Below are 17,364 nucleotides of genomic sequence, written 5' to 3'. Positions count from 1 at the left end.
TTTTTCCATCTCTGAAGGTTTTCAGGAGAATTTTCTCCCCATGTGTAAAACCGAGTGACATTTTTATTTTCAAGAGAATAATTGTTTTTAAGTGAGACACCGACACACTGTTGATTTGAGACATGACTTTTTTTTTTCTTGTGAATTCTCCTGAATGTTTTCCCCCACTTGGTCTCACACATGAATAAAAACAATATCCTTCGGAGAGGAAAAGAAAAAAAATTTACTTGGTTTTACACATACACGAAGTTCTCCTGAAATGTATTTTCCCCACTTGGTTACACACAATGAAACGTTTTTTGCCTCCTGTAATGCAAAAATTCTCCTCATTTTTTAATCTTTCACTCACTTCCACACCTGAAATTCATCTCCTGGGAAAAGAAATTATTTACTCGGTTTCCTATTTCCCTATTTGGTTTCACACATGAAAAAAAAAAAAATAAGGAACTTTTTTTCCCCAAGTCATAAACACAGGAGAGAAAACAATCATCAGAAAAAAGAAAAATCACTGAGACAAAGATCCTGCTACTGCACAATTATTGTGTCACTCCCAGCCTGAGGCTCAGTCAGGACCAATACAAGGAGTCGAGAGATGGATCAAAAGGATCACAAGATTATTACTGGGGTTGAAAAGGGTCAAATAATTCAATAAATAATCAGATTTACTTGTGATAATCACTCCTTAGTTGAGTTGCTGAAGAGTCGGACATGCACCCTGTGATGAAACGGGTATTAAGGGGTCACAACCACTGACCTACAGTATGTCAACCCACTGATGTGGTTTGAAAATATGAAGACAGTAAAAAAAGACGACAAAGAAGAAGAAGAAGCTGGTAGAACAGAAATCTGTTTGGTACCTGTGGGATCTGCAAGACTTTTCAGGGTCCCCACACCTTCTTGAACACCAAATTCAATGACTTTACAAGAACTTTCCATGCCCAATTCCCTCAAATTCAAGGACCCAATGTGGCTTAAATTTAGACAATGATCAAGGTTAATTACTGTTACACATGGGGATTTATTTTTGTTTTAGGACTAGTGACCTTTTGATCTTCAAGGCCTACATTTTCCCCCTCAAATTCATAAACTTTCAAGGAATTTTAAATGTACCATGGGAAGCCTGTTTGGGAAGTTTGTTTTTAAGAACAGACCCCAGAACATCAGCTCCTAATTTTTATTCATGTAGAAAATGTGGTGACCTTGTATCATATGATTTATTCCTGCTTATAATACATCTCTGTGCTCTCTGCTTTACATTGTCTCATAAATTCATCGAGGTTTCATCGTCTGCCTGCGTCTGTTTTCAGTCTCTAAACTGTCCTGAAATGTGATTGATGATATCTCAGTCACTGACAGCGGTGTCCTCATGCTGTCAGCCTAGAGGATCCTGGGAAATCACGTAAGATCTTATCACATTCATAACAAAAACATTTGTTATTAAATCTAATCCCAATTAAAATTTTGAACTTGATTTGCAATCACATTAGTTCACACTAGGTCTCCATTTCCTATCAAGCAGTGCTGCAAAAGCAAGACCCTTCTTCAACCTAGTGATTTAGAAAGAAGTCACGCCTTGACTTGACTTGTTCACTCGCCTCACAAAATTCTCTCTATCTCAGTTCCAACTGCTCCAGGGCTTTAACAGCAATAAAACTTGGATCACACGCCTCCAGTTTTAAGTTCACTCCTCTCCATTGGCTTCCTATTGAAGGATTGATTTAAAAAATTGTACTTTTGGCATACAGAAAACAACATGGTCAGGCCCCTCTATACTATGTTGTTATGCCCTCTAACCACTGGGAGGAGTTCACATCCTCAGAGTAGGAACTACTGGCTGTTCAAGACTTAACCTGAATATTACAGGTGAAGCAATTGTGGTTTGTTTTCTCTGGCTTTCTCTTTGTTTTGTTTTCGCCTTATAGTTTGTAGGCTGTACACGTACACTCCTCTCTTCCTCCCAAAAAGCAGTCCGAAACTTGTGTTTGTAAAAGTTCAATTTAAAAAAAGTTTTGCTTGTGTATTTGCTCAAAGAGTTCCTGTAAGTTTGTGAAATCATAGCGAGGTGAAACATTTCATGGAAAACCACTTTAAATTATGCTTACATTTATTTTTTTATACCGTCCATCTAAGGTTAGAATTCTTTTTCTTTTGTGACTTTCACTACACCACCGACCGCACACATTTACAGGAGACACCATAGAAAAATACTGAGTAACCACAGAAATGCAGATAAGGAGGAGAGTTTGGGAGCGGCTGTTATGTTTCCTAGTTTGGATGTATATGATTGTGTCAGGCTGTTTTGATAGATACATGCATCAAAAATTCATGACCTTGGGCATGATGCACTGTACATAAGCAAGTTTTGCTCCGATTCCTGCTCGGTGCAGTCAGAGCACAGCATACATCAACCTGTAGGCCAGATCCAACACATGAATACAAAACAGATGAAGCTCTTTCCCTGTCTTAAGCTGTTGTTTTGATTTAATACAGCTGCAGAAGACAATGTCAAAGTATACTGCACTTTGATATCATACTCTGACTTTGGATTTTAAGTTTGGATCTTGCACAGAAAGCCACGTGTCAGAAGGAACAATCCCAGATGTCAGTCCAAAATGGTTTATTTTGTAAAGGGGGCAGTTGGAGGAGATGAGAAAACATGGTGCGCTACTAAATGATAATATATTCAAATGTACATGACATTCAAAAAGGTATTACAGTTATCACTCAAATTTTCCACACATGAAGTTAAGTCTTCATTCCAATACGTTTTCCAAATGTAAATGGATAAAAAGTTTGTATATTTTCAAAATAAAAAAATATGTATCAACACAGTAAACCCTTGGGATGCTGAAAAGAAAAGAAATAACAGTTACATGCAGAATGTAGACTGATGACTTAATTCTCTCGACTTGGAAAAGAAGAAATAAAAAAACACAAAGTGAATGACTAACGCATCTTATTAATTTGGAGAATAATTTGAAGTGAATCCTTCTGCTCTTTAGTCCTCACATAATTAAGTCACATTGTCGCATTGTTTCACTCGTTTATTCAGTATAATATAGGTCAATAGGAAATATAAGAAACTGCTATTAATGACAACATGAGTGGTCTTGGCTAGCCAACACAAACGGCACATATGTGTTGAGATGCCTCATGACAATGATGATCCAAAATAAATTACATTTGCCAAAACCTAACGCACGCACTGGTTGGGATGGGGGGGAATAGGAGGGCTGGGCTCAATGTAGGAACAACGGACTCATGACTAGTCAAATACACTGTGAATGAAGCTCCTCTGGATGTGTGGCGTCCAGAGGTACGACTGTAGAGTGAGTAAAAAGGTCCCAAAGTAGAAACTGCAGTCTTAACATGTGCCATACTTTAAAATGTAGAGGAATACACCCTTACACTCATCAATATGATGAGCAGAAAAGTCCCAAACCAAAGCTTTGAAGTCTTTATTTTTGCTATCGGGGAGAGGAAAAAATACTCGAAAACAAAAATAAAACACAAAACAGGAGAGGGAGGGAAGAAACGACTCCAGATATTACGCTGAATGCAGAGAAGATGAACTGCACGAGTTGGGTGAGACACTCCGGCACAAGGGGTTATTTCCTGGAGCTAGACTTCTAATATCCAAAAGTACTGGTCTGGAGGACCCATGTTGGTCAAGGGGTGTCCATGGAGATGCCTACAGCAAAATGCCTCAACAGCAGCATCTTAGCAGGCTGTCCAAGAGTGGCGCTATGTGCTTCCTGCTGCCTGGCTCTCTCCTCCCTCTGAATTACCTGCAGGAAGAAAGTGACAGCAGGTTGGCAAGGTTTTTTTTTTTTGTGGTGTGAATTTATATCACAAAACAAAAACTGTTGCAAAATGCAGGATCAGATGCCACCAACACTCCATATCATCACATTCATGTGGTTTTTAAGTAAGTAAAACAGGGAATGTTGAAACACACACATTAGGAATAAAAGTCACTCACTCGTAGCAGGAGTGGAGGCTGAAGCTGAGGCAGAGGCATTGTCTTCCTCGTCGCTGTCGTCCTCGTTGGACTGCGGTACCTCCGCCTCAGGGATGGTTGTTGTTGGAGTCTCAGGCTCTTGCTCCGCCCTGCTCTTCAGGGCTAAGATACGGTGATGTAACGCTGCAGCCAGTTGACCTACGTCCTTAGAGCTACCCTGAAGAGAGGAGATAGTGGGAGAGACCATTCAGCCACATCAAAAACAAAATCATTCATCTTCTTACACTAGACAATTGGTATCGTATGATCAGTGCAGCGACTCAAAGCTCCATGTAGATGTTTCACAATTTTGCATCAATTCAAGCAAAACAGAAGCAGATTGGGATATATATACTGAATATGAAAATACAGTATATAGGCCTGTCACGAAGATGAGCCCATCTTAAATTAGGCCCCGATTCCAATTTCCTGCTTCAGTGTCTTTGCAGCCTCCAAAGTTTATGAGACTGTTGTGACTCAGGACAGCTACCTGGCTCTGGCAACTTCCACCAAATTTAATAGTGTTGTCAAAATGCTGATTTTACATATCAATTCTGAATATTTAAAACGGTTACAATATTCATTTTCTGCAGAATGGTTAGACTAACACCAGCTGTGCCTTCTTGCTCTCTGTTCTCTCTCATGCGAAGCTGACACGCACATAAATTATTTTTATGGCCTGATCTAGAGAAAGAACAACAACAAATGTTTCTGAAGCCAGGTAGCTAACACAAACTAGCCAGCTGCCTCTGGATATTTCAGAAAGTACCAACAGTGGGAGCAGGTAAAATTATGACGAGGCTTTTAGTTTCAGTGTGTTGAAATTGAGATATCAAAGCAGATGTCTGGGCTCTACTTCACTGAAGTATCTGGTAGAGACATTCTGTAGCTACAAAGAATAACCCGTATTTGAGGTCAAGTCTTTATGCATTTATATTGTATAAGGGGGAAAAGAATAAAATCCTCTCCAAGCTCTAGTGTAATGTTTGGCAATACATACCGATATTAGGAAGACCTTGACCCCTTGGTCCTCTGTGTCCATGGCAGTGATTCGTACACTCTTCTCGCTTGCCTTGTCCACCTGCATCTGGGGCCAAAGTTTAGTGTTGAGGATCAACCGGAGGCTGCCCTGGGTCCTCATCACTGGAAGGGTTTAAACACAAAAACATATGACAAAAATGAACTACATGCCTAAGAAGCCACTTGTTTGACTAGTATTTGTAGTCCATGATAGTCTACCTGAATCTACGATCTCAGCTCTGTGAGTTATTTCCAAGAAAGATAAATTAAATACTCTTAATAGGAGGAATAACTATAAGCTTAAATTGCAAGAAAGTGTCCTTTCGAAGGTGACAGGGGATTTTTTATTTGCCATGATTTAACAAGAATAATTATACCCGGGTTAACCAGCATAAATACAGTGTCTCCTACGCAGTTCTGGACTGAAATCAATTGTGGTAATGCCAAAGAGCCTTTTAAAAATACAAGGCAAAGAAAATCCACTTCTCAGGAAAGCCTTGTCCCCTTTTATTTTCTTTATTCGATGACCAAACACTTCATACTTCACATTCCACCATTAGTGTACTTTAACAGCATGCTGTGGTGTCTAGGCCACAGAAATGTTAAACAGAGGAGTGGCTCCCCCTTGTGTTCAAAGTCATGTATTGTAATAACAGTGGCATTGAAAAGCACAACCAAGTCACTGAAAGTGCTATCTATTTATCCCATAACTATCTAGCACAAACATTCAACTTAAAAAACATCACAGTGCACTTTTCAATCATTGAACCATGGAAGAATGAAGCTGTGCACATTCTTAACAGCAAGTTGTTAATATACTTTTTTCAACTTCCATGAAGATTTGGCTGGTGACTTTACCTAAACGAGACTGTAGCGTGCCGTCGTCTGTTGATGCCATGTCGTTGAGCCTCAGCAAACCTCGACCTCTCTCTATCCACGACTGAGCAGTCTTCTCAAATACATATAACTTGCACTGCATCTGAAGTAAGAAAGAGACGACAAACAAGAACTTAACTTCTTTCTGCCATATTTATTTACTGCATGTGTTAAATCAAGAAATAACCTAATAATCTACCTGTAAAACATTGCTTTCTGATTCTTCTCCAGTTTTGACGTCGACTTTCTCTAAGATGCACTTCTTGGCTGTGGCTTTGGTGTAAGCTGCTGCAGACTCCTCCAAAGACTCTGACACACTGTTCGCTGCTGAAAAAAAAACACAGTTGCGAGCGGTGAAGTTAAAATTTGGATACTATATTGATATTTTTATCAAAAATTGATGTTTGAGAGTCTCCTCTCTGATGACGTTTTATATTGACACAAAAACGACATTCTGTGCAGTCAATTTTGTGCTAGCTGGTGCTGAAGGGCGATCATGAAGCACCCAGGCTGGCACTCCATCACTTAACACAGAAGCTGCACAGGCTGCTGCAGATCATTTGCAGAGAAGAGCCACTTCAGTGCTATGCCCACATTAATAAATGCCTGTGCACATAGCAGCCATGAAAAGCTGAATTTCTTTTCATTGTCACTGGACAAAGAGTCACTGAAACACACTGGAAATCCACAAAAAATGCATGTACAGTATTATCTCAGTAGATGATGTAGCTTTGTATGGTTTGCATAAGAACATGCAATTGTGTCCACACATTGGCTTTGGATATAAAGCACAAGCTAATGATTGAAACCTACTAAAGGAAATGCCATTCTCCAAAACAGAGTTACAAAGTACAAATTACTTACAAAGAGTAGCATAGACATAACCTCTACCTTTGTAAACATCTATTAGGTCAGGTCATGCAGTATGACGTCTTGCATTTATAATGCGTCGTTTTTAAAAACAAGCAGATGATATTTTCTCATGATCTGAATTCATTTTTCTTCACACTTTGGGCAGCTGTGCGCCTTATTTCTGGGAATAAACAGGGACTCTGATTATCTGATTTGGTCAACAGTTGTAGTTTGTAAATGCGGTCTAGAAATAGACGTAACTTTTTCTGTCACAACATTTAATTATATCTACGACTTTGCAACTAAAAAAAAAAAGTTACCACTACTCCTGGTGTTATCAAATTCTATGGATGATTGTCCATACAGAAAAACTGTCTCAGAAATGTGCGATGTATCACTAGTGATATGAAATGTGCATCTCAAATCTCAAAATGCAGTGTTTATTACACCCACAGCTCTTTATGGAGTGCTAATCAAACACAAGTGCCCAACTACATTCGAAGCCGATATTAACAGACTTTACATAACTTGTCAAATAAATGTAGACCTACTTCAGTGACTGTATCTGTTGACATGCTTATTTAACTGTCCCAGGTCTTGTTTTTCTCGTTTGCTGTCATCACTGGAATGTAGCCAAGTGACTGTCTTAAAACTATCAGTAGTCAAGTCGAACATGAAACATGTTTTCAATAATCAGTGGCATTGTGTCTTTACCCTTCTCTGGGGTGGTTTCCTGTGATGACGGCTCTGAAGCAGGGGGAGCTGAAACTTCTTTATTTTCCTCATTTGAGGACTCACCCTTTGGGGGACTCTGAAAAAACAACAAAGCTGATCATTGGAACTCGTTCAAAGCGCAATCATTAGGAGATTTCCCAATGTGGCAGACAGTAAACTCACTACTCAACAAGCTCCAACTCACCAGAACTCGTTCGGACATGTTCTGCCCAAATACAAATTTTGCCCCACTGTCTGTACTGTTTGTGGCATTTTTTGAACTGAAAGGACAGGAAAGTAAAACAAACATTAGTGAGTGGATGGAAGTTAATCATGAATGAAGAGGAGTTGCTAAAAATATTCAAAGGACGACACAATTTCATTACCTTGGGGTAGAGATGTACTGTAAGAAATAATTAGTGCCCTCTGATTGAGAGTCCAGTGGCACACCATCCTTGGACTTTTCTTCTGTACTGTTCTCTTCCAACTAGAGGAACAAACAAATTAGTTAAATTTGGAGTTATGCCTACAGAAACCACCCAAAAATCAAGAAAGATGAAAAAAGGTATATAAATCCATGTTAATGAAAATCCTGAGCAGTGAGTCACTCCTTGTTGAAATCATATCAAAACATTTCTATCATAACAGCTCCAGACTAACCCCATCCTCATTGTCAAATCATTAAAAAAATATTAGACACTGTACAAACACCACAGGAAATGCACCTCTTAGCAGGAACTGGAGTCACAAAACACAACAGGAAATTCTCTAAGCAAGGAAACTGAGACCCTTTTTGTAATGGTACTATATAAATACATGAAAGTCACAAATTACACATACCTATAACAAGGCAACTCAGTATTCAGACTATCATTCCTAAAAACCCCCTCCCGCTTCTCTGCCTGCCACATCTAACTGCGTTTCTGTTTTTGTTTGTCACACATTCTCGCCTCAAGTTTGCACGCTCACTGCATCAGGCAGAGGTGTAAGAGAAGAAAACAACCTACCTTTGCTCTGTCTTTGATATTCTGACCAAACACAAAAGATATTGCTACATCTGCCTCCTTCTTCTCTATTCCGCCTCCATCTTTGTTACCACTTGCTCCATCTTCCTCATTTTCATGTTTCTGAAATGGGAACCAAAAAAATGGCACAGGGTCAGCTTTACATTTCTTTTTCCTATATGGCACTTCAACAATACTTTTCTGTTCTGAATAAAAGCATTTTTACTAACAAGTGTTACTTCCAATACAGCAATTCTAACTAACATTTGCATGACTTTTTATGAATACCCGACTCAATATACTTCCTCATTACTAAAAGGTGCATGAAAACAAGCTCTTCTGTAAACGACCTAAAGCTTTATACTTTCCCACACTCTCTGATGTCTTAAACAAAGCCTGTACTGAACTGACTGGCATTGTTTTTTTAATACCAAGCCCTTGATTATAATACGCAGAGATTAAGCTACTCCTAACCAGTGACTTGGCCAAGGAGGCTGAGTGCTCTGTGTTGTTCAGGAAGAGGGACTGGGCCCCAGGCGCCCCATCTGATGACTTTTTCACACCGTTGGTTCCACAACTGGAATCTAAATGAACAGACAGAAAGGACAAAGATCATTTACAGGGTTTTTTTGTGTTTATTTACTGTGCTGAAGAAAATTTAGTGTGAAAGGCACATGCAGAAAACACACTCTGGAATTTAATATTCAACGTTAAATGAGAAGTCAGAAAAAAAAGATGTTATTGGTTGACTGAGAACATTTCTAAGCTGCACTCACTGGACTCTATATGTGATTTAGAGGGTGGTGCCTGGAGAACTGCAGGGCGGAGGACACTGCGTTGCTGTTCCTTAGGTTTCTGACTTGGAACACCTGAAATAGAACCAACTTGTCTCATACTTTTCAAACACAGTAAGATGTTCTGTGTCTACATGTTCAAGTTGAGATGTTCCATTTCTAAAAAGGGGGCATATAAAAAGGGTGCAAGGCTAAGGTTCAAGTTCAAGTCTTTCTTTCCATTTCAATAAAGTCGGTGTGTGAAAAACAACACAAAGAATGCGATCGACTTCAAACACCAACCTGAACTTGGTGCCTGTCCATGTATGAGAGTTGGTGGCTTTAAACGGAATCCCATAGGCTTCTCCTCTGGTGAGACGGAGCACAAGAGAAGGCAGACATTAAAAAAAGATCTAAGAGTCACACAGAAACTTCTGAAGGGTACGTTCTTCTGTCTTTGCACCTTTCTAACCAAAGGCCTCGTTACCACAGCAACCCTTGTAGAGCCTCAGGAGTTGCAATCCAACTCTTGTGCAGTAACATGGCGGGCTCTAGGGCCTCTGATCTATTTCTACCACTGACTCTCCATCTCTGTGGCTTTATTAGCCTAACATGACCTGGCCCTAATCAGTGCTAAAGCAAAAAGCTGAAAGCACTTTCAAAAAGTTCATCCTCCTTTAAAAGTTCACTACCGTGTCTAGTGAACATCAAAAATAACACATTTTAACAACCTAGGCCTCATTTAAATTTAATTAAAAGCTGTGCAATGGAAAGAAAAACAACGACAAAAGCAAACTAAACTGTGCAATTTAACCAAATGAACCAAATCAGCAGTACATGACCAGTGGCCTGCAATACTTGCTGTATTTCTGCGTGCGAATACTTTTAAGATCAATTGGTGTTTGATTTTTTTGTTTGTTCATATTTGTTTTCACTCCTAAATTTATGTTTTACATAATATGCTAAAAATGGTTATTAATTATGCTGTTTGTTTGCTCAAGTGGATGCCCCCTCCTCTCTGTAAAGCTGTGCTAAGGGCAGAATGAGTAGGCTTTGTCTGTTGTGGTTTGTAAATAAAACATTCAGAGTCGGCCCCTCCTCCCCGGCTCAACACCATCAGAATTACACACCCCCTGACTGCAGTTGCCAGAACACTGCCCAAAGTAGGCTACCACCTGGTTACTGTTTTAATAGTCCAGCAATTGGTTACTGGCTGGGTGCAACACACACCCACTGCTATAGTTGCTGCCCAGAAACATCCTGAACACAGCAAAATTGGAAAATAACAGAATAGGTCTGAGTCTCTGCAGATAGATATCGCCACACACTTCTAGTGGGTCCCAAGTGATGATTGAGAGGTAACAATTTTGAGTTAGTCCAGACACTTTTCCTACTCATTCTGCCTTTAACTGGTGACATCAACCCTGCAACCAAAAAAAAGCAAGCAATCCAAAGCAAAAAATAAATAAGACATTTTATAAACAAAACTTACACTTTAAATAATTCACAAATTACACAGTTTTAAAGTCCCACTGCAGTTGTGATTTATTTATTTTCATCTTGCCTGTACAACACAGTGCAAATCTCAGCCTGTTTTTAAGTAATGTGAATTTGTGTACGTTCAAATATGACTGAGACGCCTCATCGACAAATTATTTTAATCAGTTTTGCATTTCTTCCTCCAATGAAATCCACATGGTGAACTAAAACAAATGTTCTGCCTGAAATGGTGAACAGCATGCTACCAACTGTGCCGTAATAAACACTGTATGTGTGACCCACAGGGGATACCCAGCAATTTGAGACACAAACCCAAAGCAACATTTTACTTATCCAGGAGAAAGAAATGCTTTTTCACAAATACAAAATGACTAATGTGGGAACGGCTATTAAACATCTAAGGTCTACACAGGGCAGGATAAGGCACAGGGGCCCACCAGTGTGAAACAAAACTGTCTAGGCCCTTCCTCTGACATGTTCAGTAGCACTACACAAACTGCAGCCAACTACCAGCACATGACACTATGGCATCTTACAATAATAAACTGTCTGTAGTTACCAATATCAAGCCCAACTTTTTTCCCCAATGTTGCCATCATAAATTTGGCTTGTAAACTCTGGCAAAATTTGTTTCCCAGCTGAACTTGGCAGTTCAAATAGTCATAATCCAGAACAGACCTACATTATGTACAGGCATGACTATAGGTCATACAAGGTCATAATGTTCCCACAAGAAGTCTTCCCTGCATTACTAGGAATTTTGAGAAGCTCATCTTTAGCTAATTGTTTTTCATTTAATACTGACAAATAAATGAACAAAACGAATGCAACAAATACATTTTACCTCTCTCTGCTGGGCATATTGCATGTCTTACTTGCAACACATGATACAAACTGCCACAGACCATTTGTGCAGCCATACACAGAAAGAGAGGAAGCCCAAATTCTTTTGAAATGACCAAACCTCAACCAGAAGCTTAACACAAGTAGTAAAGTTGAGCTTTGCATTCTGTAACTGCACATTTTCCTCCATCCATTTCCTGAATTATGTCAGACCTCCACAGGAGATACTTAGAGGTTTAGCTCATAAGTAAAAATACAACATGGAGTTAACTGGTGCTGGTCAAAGCAAAGAGGGTGCATTTGTAATAGGCAAACCTTCACTGACATCTTATTTGCAGCTACTGATGTGACAAAATTAGGATTCATTAACACATGTTCAGAAATCATCACACAATCAATGCAAAAGTTATTCTTTACCAATCTCAGTCAATGTATCAGGTTTGTTCCCATAAACTGTTTTTAAAAAATCCATGTCTAACCATTGAAAGTATAGATTTTACTGCAGGGGGGCTTAAAGCTGTGAAGATTAACTAATGGCGGTCTAGATGCCTCACCTGGCTCAGAGTCAGAGTTCCCAGTCGGAGACTGGCAGAAACTTGAGGGCATGAATACATTGTTCTTGGGAACTGCAAAGTAGCAAACAGGCATTGCACTCAGCATACAAATCAATGTGTACACCACAAGCAAGAACCAAGAAAACACAAATGCTCTGCTTAGTCACCACGTGCCCTTACCAGAATGTGGGGGTGGGAACGATGAGGTCCTTTCCCTTTTCACAGGGGGGATATAGCTTCCCTCGTCTTTATCTGAATCTGGAAATGGTGACAAAATATTGTCCAGTTTTAATAAATCTATGAGAAAGATAACATTAATAAAGAAAGTAGCTAGTTTGGACATTTAGATTTACCTTCTCCATCCTCTGCACTTGAGCCTTCTGCAGATCGCTGCAAGAGAACACAATGAGCTTTTTAGTTGATATTTATTCGAAAAGAGTAGTCTTGGTCATTCATATTATTTAAAAGAATAAGGTCACTTAAAACAATAACACTAGTTTGCATCTTGCTTGACCTCAGTGGTATTCAGTCTGGAGCTGAAATAATAGGAAACATTAAAAAGTGGTATCAATTCAAGCAAGATGCACCTGATGTCACCAGATTTTGACATTTCATCAAGACTTTTAACAGCCCTGCAAATGGTCAGGGATTTGATCTCAACAAATCTTCTGCAATATGTCAAGAATGCAGTCCAGACTCAATAAACAAAGTCAAATGATATGCAAATCATAATACATGGCTTCAGCTTAAGTAAATACGTGAATAACATAGAGAAACTTACCTTCTGTGCTTTATCTTTTTGGAAAACAAACACAGGAGGCGCTATGGCAGGCTTGTCTGTTAAGAGAAGATGTAAGCTAGTCATCCAAGCACTCAAAGTGTACAGCAATCCGGTCCATTTGGTTGTTTCTTCATTGTTTACAGTGAGAAACAAATAAGCTCAGGCTATAGCCTACTCATTTCATGGCCCTGATATACCTCTTTAAAAAGCAGTGACCACATGGGTGTTGATAAAGCTAGTTTTAAGCTAATCTTAGCATAATCATCAAGATCTGAATCAAACATCCAAGTCTTATTGCACATATGATACCAAAAGTCAATCCAAAATATGCAGCGGTGAACTTAAACATCAAAGACATCCTATATTTCACAGATGGTATATCAGGCGATATTTTTGGTTCACAAACCTGCAGTGCTTGCCTTAAGAAATACTTCCACCTTTATTAAGCTTCCCGTCAGGTAAAAACACAAATTCTTACAGTTTATTTGAATGTCAGATTTAAGGGGGTCAGTGTGAAAACAATCTGGTGACTCGAGAGAATACTGCTGAACGATGCGTTATTTCAGTGAGCGTCAACAAGGTAAATGAAATCATCTCTTTATCAGACTATACTACAGTTAATCATAAAATCTTATTAGGAGCACCAGGAGGAAAGAGATCACATTAGGGCTGGACAGTATGGCCTTAAAATAATATGATATTTTAGGCTGTATTGCGATACACAATAAATACCTTCATATTTTGAAATGTCCTCAAAAGCACTTAATAGATGCTAGGATTAAGCGTCAAATCACAATATTTTTGACCAAATTACATCGGTATTAATATTGTGACAATACTGTAGGAATGACTATTGGTAATTTCACATAACATAAAAACAATGGGGTTTATGATAAATAATCATCAGTAATGTGGATAAAATGACTAAGTGGTAAAGACAAGTATCAGAACAAGTAGAACAGTCTGGAAAGTTTAGAAAATTACATAATTTTACTGTAATGCAGCATTTAAAACCCCGAAAAAACAACACTTATGCCATATCATGATATAATAGTATCCAAAATCTCAGTTGGTATATAGTCACATATCACAATAATGATATACATCTCATATATTGCCCGGCCCTAGATCACATTATGCTGACCTAATCTGAACAATTCTCAAAGACCAAACAATATGGCCAAATGTGAAATATATTATTGTAAATACCCATATATCAAACAACCATCCAACTTTCAGCCATCCCACATGGCCAAGCAGCACCTATAGCTACTTCTGCAACCAAAAAAGGGATTTTATTCAGCCCACCACCAAAGATGCTGTGGCTGCTATAAGCCATTGTCATAATCAAACACGAAAAGCAATCGCCATCCCAGGTGATAACTGATGTCACCACGCGTCTACCTTCACACTGTAACCTCTCTCAGATGTGTAATCCTATAATGTTAGCAGACAAAGGTTTTCCTCCGTCTGGGCTGGGCCTATTAGACTGAGCAGGTGTAGCATCGTTGTCGTTGTGAGCCTTGCTGGGGCATAAAGGCATGCGGTAAAGGCAAAGTAGCCGACAGCACACAGCCAGGATTGTTTACTGCACCGACGTGCACCATCTCTAACACAACCCGTCATTGCTAATACAAGCTGTTTATGTATGAGCGCGTTTAATGGCAGAAAACGTGAAAATGTTGTGTGACCTATATTTAACATCAGGCTTTGCATCTCTCTGTGACGTGCAGTTAGCTATTTTGGCCAGTGAATGCAACAATTCCAGCATGCAACACATCTATTCATATAAGACATTCAAGCAACCCGAGATGTTCCCGGCGTATGTTAACTAGCTAGCATTTACACTATATGACCCGCTCCAGCAAATAGTCGGCGCCACCGGTTGTTCCCTTAAGTACCGAACGTAGCCTAGCTTACTGGCTATAGTTAGCTTGCTAATGCGCTCCATCCCGCATGAGTCATCTCGCCAGACAAGCAAAGGCAAGATTCTCACTGATTTCTCCAATAGTTAACAGATCATCGTAACGACAAACATATCTGATTAAACTAAATGGAGAGCATACAGAAAGCAGTGATTACAACCAAAGCATCGTCTCTTAGCTGACGTTTTTCTCTCTGCGCGCCTAAATGAAAGTCAAGCAATCATGCAACTGAGTGCTAACTGCATAAAATAACAAGATGATGTCGAGCTGTAAGCGTTTCCCCATCACAAGACACAGCATCTAACTCGCACCGCGCGTACATATGAGCTTTTCCGCTTTGGCCTAGCAAGCTTTGGTTTATTCTCTCATTATATCTTTTAGCTAACCACAAATGGCAAAACATACAGCCTATAAATAGCCGGGTGCTAGCGTTAGGAGGTAAGCCAGCTAGTGACAGGGAGCATTCGAGGGCGTTCCGAAGCATTCCAGGTATTAGCCGCAGCCCAGTCGTTAGCATTGTTAGCCCGCTTGCTAACGTTGTAGTCTAATGAACGCCGCGAAGCTATAAATCTCCTGAACTCACTGTTAACATGCGACCAAGCAGCTTCATTCCAGCTATCAAATATGCAGACAATGTATAGGCGCCGTTTATAACGGCACAGTAGCGGTATTGTTTTTCTTACACTGCCACTTACTCACCTTCGTTTGCCAAGTCCGCCATTTTACTTCGACGCTCACACACCCACAACCCACCGCGCAGATAATACAAGTTGAAGCAGAGATGTTTCAGTGGCGGCGAGCACATTGCCGCCGTTTATTGATGCAGCCAGCGACCCCCTCTCATCTCCTGTGCCCTCCAACAAGCCAGAGAGATACTGACTTTCCACGGCTGTCACTATGTTTATGTTTTCTTTATTGAAAACAATGTCCTTAGCAATCTCAGGCAACAGCCTAAAGTTTGTTTTCAAAGCCTGACCTGTCCGAGGCCTATACCATGCTGTGGTAACAGTTTTAAAAAGTGTCATGAGCTATGATAAGGTTGCACAGGAGGTCAGACAAGGAATATGAATAAGTTTAGATTCCTTTATCCTTGGAAAGAGCAGATAAAAAAAGTGATTAAATTAAAAATTACTTAAAGATGCAATATGTATTTTTTGGGGGAAGAAATTGTGATCAGAAGAGACAGATCTTCAGTGACTGATTTTTTATTATTATGGCTAAACAAACAAAATAAACAATCTCAGTTTTTGTGACTGAATAAACAAACTGACCCTAAAAGACAACACAATAGAGAGACAAAATTTGTCAGTTTAAAAGATAATTTCAACTTGAGAAAGTCGCAGTTCGCCATAAAACTAATGAAATATAAGACTGTGAAAATATGTTATTATGAAGACTACACAGCCAACAGTGGCTTTCACTACTGAAAGGTCACTAAAACCCGTAACTTTAACATTGTAGAGCTAATCCTGTATATTAGCAGCTCGCAGAACCGACAAACTACACTTTCACATAACTGCAGTTGTCAATATGACCAGATTTATTGTGATTTTCACCTTTTTTTCACCGAGTTGTCGGCCATGTTGGTGTTGGTGACGTGTGTTGAGCGAGACGATGTAGATCACTGAGCAGTTTCACACAAAACTAGATGATATTTTACTTAAATTATGACAAACTGTGACTTTCTTGACTTGGGAAATGATCTTTTATATTGACTGACATCATATGTTTTAATGTTCATAGCACAATTCAAGCTAAAATACATTTTTGGTAGTTCTTTTTTAACTACCAAAATAGTTTTTTCTGAAATAAGGTCCCACAGGGCAAACCGGAAGGGCTTGACTTCGGCTCTCTATTTCATACTGTTTTACTTTGTTTATATTTGGCGGACCCTGCCACAATTCGAGCTTCAAACAGTGTTCTGGGGACCTTATTTACTTCTGAGAGCAGATTGTTTACTACATTATGGAAAAAATTAATATCTCTGAGTTTGTATCATCACCTCATTAATATTGAAAATATAAAAATTCTGAGTTTAAATTTCTTCTCCAAACTACATAGTGCCCCTTTAAGGTCCATTTGCTAGCTTTTTTTCTGGGGCTTTCAACCATATCTCAGATCTTCCACAGTGTGATGGAGCTGAGTTGTCATGGAAATATCTTCGCTGGCATCATCATTGTCATAATGACTGATATCATCTAATGAGCACCCAGGCCTCAGGATGAGAAAAAGGCAGATTGCTTGGAGGAGGAACGCTTGTGCACAGTAAGCAAAAGATACCACATAAAAAGATGAAAGATGTCCAGAGTGCAATAAAATCGGACCTCAAGAGAGGTTCCTCAGGACTTAGAAGGACGAGACCTAAAAGAGAAGCTGAAAAAAGTTTTTTTTTTTAAAAACTCAAGATATGTACTACAATGATACGTCACAGGGAGAAGGGTGAGTCAACAGCAAAGGTGGGTCATAAATAAGTCATAAAGTATATTTATACATTATGTAGAAAGTGGACTAAGGAGAAATGA

General features: G+C 39.3%; 1 protein-coding gene across 7 annotated transcripts; it reads right to left on the bottom strand.

The window, feature by feature from the left end:
• Positions 1–3,444: 3,444 nt before the first annotated feature.
• ranbp3b (RAN binding protein 3b) lies at positions 3,445–15,758 on the bottom strand. Of its 7 annotated transcripts, none has more exons than XM_084369775.1 (17): positions 15,542–15,758; positions 12,918–12,931; positions 12,490–12,526; positions 12,317–12,394; positions 12,137–12,208; positions 9,543–9,608; positions 9,243–9,335; positions 8,941–9,050; positions 8,470–8,589; positions 7,849–7,949; positions 7,668–7,743; positions 7,463–7,559; positions 6,096–6,223; positions 5,879–5,999; positions 5,001–5,143; positions 3,983–4,178; positions 3,445–3,788 (listed from the first exon to the last, which is right to left on the bottom strand). In XM_084369775.1, exons 1-17 carry the CDS (start codon positions 15,645–15,647, stop codon positions 3,745–3,747), a joined length of 1,602 nt encoding a protein of 533 aa, XP_084225901.1. In that variant the 5' UTR covers positions 15,648–15,758; the 3' UTR covers positions 3,445–3,744. The 7 variants fall into 7 exon arrangements, with proteins under 7 accessions (XP_084225901.1, XP_084225906.1, XP_084225907.1 ...); XM_084369780.1 differs by having other exon boundaries at positions 12,918–12,973; positions 15,542–15,595; XM_084369781.1 differs by having other exon boundaries at positions 6,096–6,220; positions 12,918–12,973; positions 15,542–15,595.
• Positions 15,759–17,364: the final 1,606 nt, after the last annotated feature.

Source organism: Pagrus pagrus (genome assembly GCF_965226575.1).
Source record: "Pagrus pagrus genome assembly, chromosome: 12".
Lineage (NCBI taxonomy): Eukaryota > Metazoa > Chordata > Actinopteri > Spariformes > Sparidae > Pagrus > Pagrus pagrus.
This window is presented reverse-complemented; position numbering and strand designations above follow the sequence as displayed.